Source organism: Morone saxatilis, unplaced genomic scaffold (assembly GCF_004916995.1).
Source record: "Morone saxatilis isolate NCDOM2014 unplaced genomic scaffold, NCSU_SB_2.0 Contig8, whole genome shotgun sequence".
NCBI lineage: Eukaryota > Metazoa > Chordata > Actinopteri > Moronidae > Morone > Morone saxatilis.
The window spans coordinates 9,756,857-9,762,764 of record NW_023340257.1 but is presented as its reverse complement, the minus strand read 5'-3'; the positions used below and the strand labels follow the sequence as shown (position 1 = coordinate 9,762,764).

The following is a 5,908-nucleotide window of genomic DNA, read 5'->3' as shown; positions in this document are numbered from 1 at the left end:
TTAAAGATGTTGTGTACGTGAGTCAAGGGCTGTCTGGTAATGGCGTGGGTTTCGTTGGGCTGCGTGCTGATTTACAAATGCCTTTACATCCACTCATGTGTCAGCACTGACTTTCTTTTTTCCTGCATCAGCATCATTGAAGGAATATTGACAACAAATGGAGAAAGATTTATTTACTGAGCACAGATGTCATATCAAGACTGGGGATCGAAAAGAAAATAACAGTTACAGTAAATATGCATGATGTTGCTACACCCCAAACAGCTTAAATGAAAATGCTGGTTTCATCAATCAAGTCATCATCAATTCTCTTGGTAGTAATAAAATTATAGTCACCAAGTTAACTGTTGAGATCTGGGAATGCGTCAACACAACACAAGCAGTCAGACAGTCGTACAAGTTTTATGAAACCAAACATGTACACTCAGCTAAAACTAGTTAGGGTTTTGGTGCTGTTGAACTGTATTATATTATAGAGAGCGGCATTTTTGTTATTTAGTAAACAATCATTGACATCAATGGGGTAGACAAAATATTAGAAACACCTGTCAGTATAACACAATACAGTTTAACAGCACCGCAAACTGCAGCCTTTAAAATGATCATAAGATTGAATTAACAACTCTCTTAAACATCAACAACTGAACATTATTCATTAAAGTAGGATTTATTGCAGGACTGTTTTAGTCTCCATTGGTTTTATCGAGGTGTACCTAATAAACTGGCAGCTGAGTGCACCTACATAGAGTAAACTTAATAATACATTATAGTACAAAGAATATGTAACAAAGCAGTGATTTACAGTGCATGGAATTAAATACTACTAGTTACTGGTGACATTTAATACTAAATATAAAGTGAGAAATAGGTTTGGGAAAAAAACTATTCCAGTATATAGAAATCCATAAAAACATAAATATTATGTAGTACCTAAAAGCATGTCTCATATTGTGTATTCTCCTGCCAATTTTGCCACATGAACAGTTTTATCGAGCAGAGTTTGAATAAGCTCTTCCTTTGAAAGGGGAGGAAAGACTGCAATTGTGGGGGTTATTTGAGGCAAAATGTAAGCTCTTATTTATTACCTTTTATAAGACAATTCTACTGTTCACACTTACTGACCTCACTCTGAACACGGAATATTTTTCTCTGTCTAACTAGTGTTTTCTATGGCGACCCTTTCCAATATCCAAATGGTGGACACCATATTCAAACTTTGTCTGTGAGGCTTACTGAAGACATCTCTGTCGCTCTCTCTGACAGGTAACCACATGCTGTTACGAGTGTTGCCCTCAGTCTACCCCAGACAACCAGATACCATCCACTGTCACCTAGGCAACCTCACAGCGATGATGTCACAGCTGGAGTCCCCAGAGCAACACCATCTGATCAGACTCATTCAAATGGTTGCCGAGCAACATCCCCTTGTGAGTGTTTTTGTAGTTTTGTGTTAGAAATAAATCACAGTGTGGGTAGATCAAACTATTCTTATAACTGCATTTATACTGTCACTTTCCCAGCAATCTAAATACAAATTACAGTATATTTCATCATACTTCTTTAAAGTTTTTTGTTGGCACTATCTTCGTCAGCCTTGGATAACTGTTTCAGGAAGCCATGGACCTGAAACACCTAATTAAAACACCTATTATTTAAAATTATAATGAGGTAGCTACAATACCTCAGACTGTGGAGTTATCTGAAAATAAAGGACTGTCCAACTAAATCAAGTCTCTGTGGCATATTTAACTTGGCATTGTCTTACAGTGAAGTATGTGTGAGGCTTTTTGGTTACATCTCTGCCAAGAGTCTTAATCAGACATTCAACTTTGCTATACCCTGTAATGAGCTCATGTTGAAATAGTTGGAAGTGAGGAAATGGAGCCATGCATGTGCACATTTCTGATTAGGAATTCCCTTAATCATGCATATCTTGGAGCAGAGCTGCTAGTGTTCAACATGAGGGGAAAGTACCACATACCAGCAACCAGAGCACATGGTGGTAAAACAAAGATATTCTTACTCAAATGTGAAGCACTGGAGACCAAAAACAAGCCATCTGGAGTTATTCTAATCTCCACCCCCCACACAGATGCACAAAATATTTCTGTTGTGATTGTAGCGGCAATCATCGCGGTTGTTACCAAATCCTCTGCATTCTAATATTCATTGCCTGGAAGTGATGTGGTACTAAAAAGATTGTATGGAACTTTGAAATTATTCAGAACAAATGACTCAAAACGTAGCAGCAGGGGGGCCGGCAATGGTGGGCATTGTTAGTCTGATCCAGTCCAGTCTAGTGCAGTCCAGTGTGACCAGTCCAGATAATGAGGAGGAAGATAGACAGACAGTCCTACAGTCAAGCTTTTGTTTATTAGTAGTCAGCAGTCGGTTCATCTCGCTCCAAGGTCACTCCTCTCACCTCCTGCCTTCATTAAAGGCACATCAAGTCTCTGTTTGGTTCTGTTTGTTAGTGAGTGGTGTCAGGATTCCCGCTATAATCAAAAATAATGAATAACCTCTCTGTCTTTGTTTCTTCTTACCTTTACAGATGTTGAGCCCTCAGGTTCCCGCACTAGTCAGTTATCTAGGAGACCAATCCCTAACTGAGGCCCTACTGGGCGCACTCGTGGACGTGTCCCAGGCCAGCCCTTCCTCACTGGTCAGCTTTCTGCCAGCGCTGAGGATTGTGGGAAAACAATGGCCTGCTCTACTGGGTCACGTGGCCAAAATCCATGGTGCCGTGGGTATCATCAGCGAGGTACAGACGCACACATTCAAAACACACACAAATGAACGTGTTTATGTATGTCTGCAGCAGTGATTTGAAGTTAATGCAGAAAGTGGAAGCAAATTTTAAAATGTGGCATTGTTACATACAAACTCTGTGGAAAGATGTGAACAGATGTGGGTTCGTTCTAGAAGATTGACACATTTACTCAGGTTGTTATTCCATATAAAAAAGGGCGTATAAACTACAATTCACCAGGTAACAGACACTCTGGGTTGCTGATACCAGCCATAAAATATCGCCACTACCTGTGAAATGGTGAAATTTTCTTTTTACACCTAGACTTATATTGTAGATTAAATCAATCTTCACATTTAACTCTCTGCAATAAAGCCAAAAAAAGTGTTGTCTACCAAAAATTCTAACTACACCTTCGAAGACAAAATGTTACTATTCTAATGTAACTATTCCCAAATTCCAGTAAGAGACAAGAGGGAAAAAATCTGAAGGAAAACATTAGTCACATTCCCGTCTCAAAATCACCAAAAAACACATAATAACATGCAGGTGGTGCATGTTGATAGCTTTCTGAAGCAAATGTCTGTATTGTTGGTGCATTGGTTGTTTGTAGTAAAAAAAAGACAGACTGCAAAAACACTCAAATCCATGTAAAATGCCATGGGGATAACATTATTAATGCACCTGAAGTCTGCTTGGCACTGGGGTATTGTCACACACCCACACACACACACACACACTGAAACATGCAGGAGTTATTATTTTAATGAGTAGGGAGGAATTGGCTGCCCTCTCACATGACTTTTTCTCTGTTGTCCTGCCAAGTATAAAACACACAATCTCACACCGAACAGGCTGGGCAAATCCGGAGGTTTTGACTGCTGTCTAAAACCTCAGTGTTCCTCTGGAGCGCCCGTCCTAAATAAATACATGCCGACTCCTCTCTGTCTCTCTACAGCTGGATAGAGGAAACAAACTGCTGCTGTCCTGGTGGGGAGAGAAACTAATCTCTCTTGAAGGAACAGTTAAGGAGCAGCTCTGTGAGGAACCTAATGGTGCCAGCATGACAGAATTTAAGGGAACATTAACCTCAATAAATGTCCTTTGTTTTACATTTGTGACAGAACTTCCTGCCTAATATTGTGTTTAAATATTTGCTTGCACCAATGGGATTCAGCAGGAATTCATTTCTCAAAATACTACTATACTAAAATACTATGCTTCTAAAACTATACTGCTACTACTAATATACATTTTTGGAAGACTTAAAACATCACAATTAGTTTTAGACTAGGCTAAATTTGTCCCATGAGCCTCATTTTGGCCAGCCTAGAGGTTAAACACTTGGCTGGCCTGCAGACTTGGCTGCTCATTTGCCCCTAAGGGCACTTATCATGTAAAAAGTTTAAGCCATTAGCTGACTGTAATTGAAAAAAACACCTGAGCTGCTGATTACAGCCAAGTGTGAACCTGTCGTGACTGTCGTGTTGTGATTGGTTTGTCGGGTTCTGCTTTGAAGCGTCAAGTTTGGCATTATGGCCGTCGCCATGTCTGTGATTGCGCTCATTGGCTGTGCTTTGGTTGAACCTCTCTATAGCAGGAAACATTGGTGGTTTACCTGGTCACACACATATGTTTCTGAAAACATTTAGGCAAGAAATAGGCAATGCAGTAACTGAATTATGATTTATACTTGATCAGCACTGCCTAGTTTTGTGTGGTATGCTTGACAGACTCACTGAGAATGGCTTGTCAATCACAAGGTAGTCACACCCTAAAGCATACCCTGCTTTATTGGCCATTTTACTCTAAGGAGATCATAATTTACAAAATGATCATCAAGCTCCATGGAAGAAGACTTAAAACTACAGATTGAGATCATAAACTCATTAGGAAACTGTTTACTGAGCTAATAAATAAATACAAATTTCCAACTGAGCTGAATACAAGCGAAGGTCTTTTTGCTACCAGTTGACCTGTACCTGCTGGCCACAAAAAATAATGCAGGTTTAAGTTACTACCACACTGGCCTCATTTCTCAGCAGACCTAGGAGCTTTGTGTACTTATTTCCTGTCAGTGATCACAGATAAATTAGCCCAGCAACTGGAGCAAACTGCAAGGTGGCAACGCTGCTGACTGATGGGCTGCAGAGGGAGGGAGTGATGTATCACAAACATACACAGGCGCACCGTCTCGTCTCACTCCTGAGCCTACCTTCATTTGCTCATCTGAGTGTTTAAATGAACACTTGTAATTCCTCTGTTTACATTATCTTTCTTTTCCATCTGAAAGTGGTTCTGAGTAAATCCTTCTGTTGGCTAGGCTTTAAAAACTGACTGTGTTGCTATGTAACGCAGTAGATGCAAAGGACACAAAACTTGAAGTCAAGGAAATTCAAAGGTCGACATAAGACATACTGTACACCAGATAATGTATGGTCATATTCAGTATACCACGGCAGAGTCACACCCCGTGTTTTCTGTAAGCTGTTTGCATCTTTCAACGTATTTTCATGAGTGCACCGATATTAACTCTCTGTCTGAGATTAGAACACCTTTGCCCAGGGCACAACCAACATTTAAATCCCAAAACTGTGCCAGATATTCAGAAACTTTAACGTTCTTCAAACACTAACCCCACTGTCTTCTTCACTCATAAGCCTGTGTGAGCGAGTCATCGAGTGTGAGGAGTGCCAAGGTCACGTATGGGGCTAGCTTGATATATGAGTATAAAGAGCATGAGATAATTGTATTAACTTGTGTTGTGCAGACATAGGAAGTAGTACATGATTGTCTATGCAACACTATGTAATGATAGGGTAGGATGAAGTCACCCATTAGTCAGTCTGTAGTGTGTTTGTGTGCAGACTGATGTGACAGCGTGTGTGAGGTGACAGCAGGACTCTCTCTTTTCCCCTGGGTCCATTTAAGGCAGTTTAACAACAATTTGGGGAAATTAACGAAAGGGGGAAATATGGCTGTCTGTAGATGAATATGCCTCCATTTACGCATACACACACACACACAGATTATGGAGCTGGAAACTATAATAAAGTTTTCTATTACTCCAGGGCAACCTTTCCTCCAAAAGCTCCGTTACTACTCAATCTTTTTGTGGAAGAACCTGCCAACCCAGCTTCAGCACAGACACACACACAC

General features: G+C 40.3%; 1 protein-coding gene across 1 annotated transcript in view; it reads left to right on the top strand.

The window, feature by feature from the left end:
- Positions 1 to 5,908, top strand: part of veph1 (ventricular zone expressed PH domain-containing 1) — a 70,191-nt gene that overhangs the window by 30,814 nt on the left and 33,469 nt on the right. The window contains exons 5-6 of the mRNA XM_035680059.1: positions 1,264 to 1,427; positions 2,552 to 2,761. Coding sequence (XP_035535952.1) covers positions 1,264 to 1,427; positions 2,552 to 2,761 — 374 coding nt within the window. The remainder of the gene's footprint in view (positions 1 to 1,263; positions 1,428 to 2,551; positions 2,762 to 5,908) is intronic.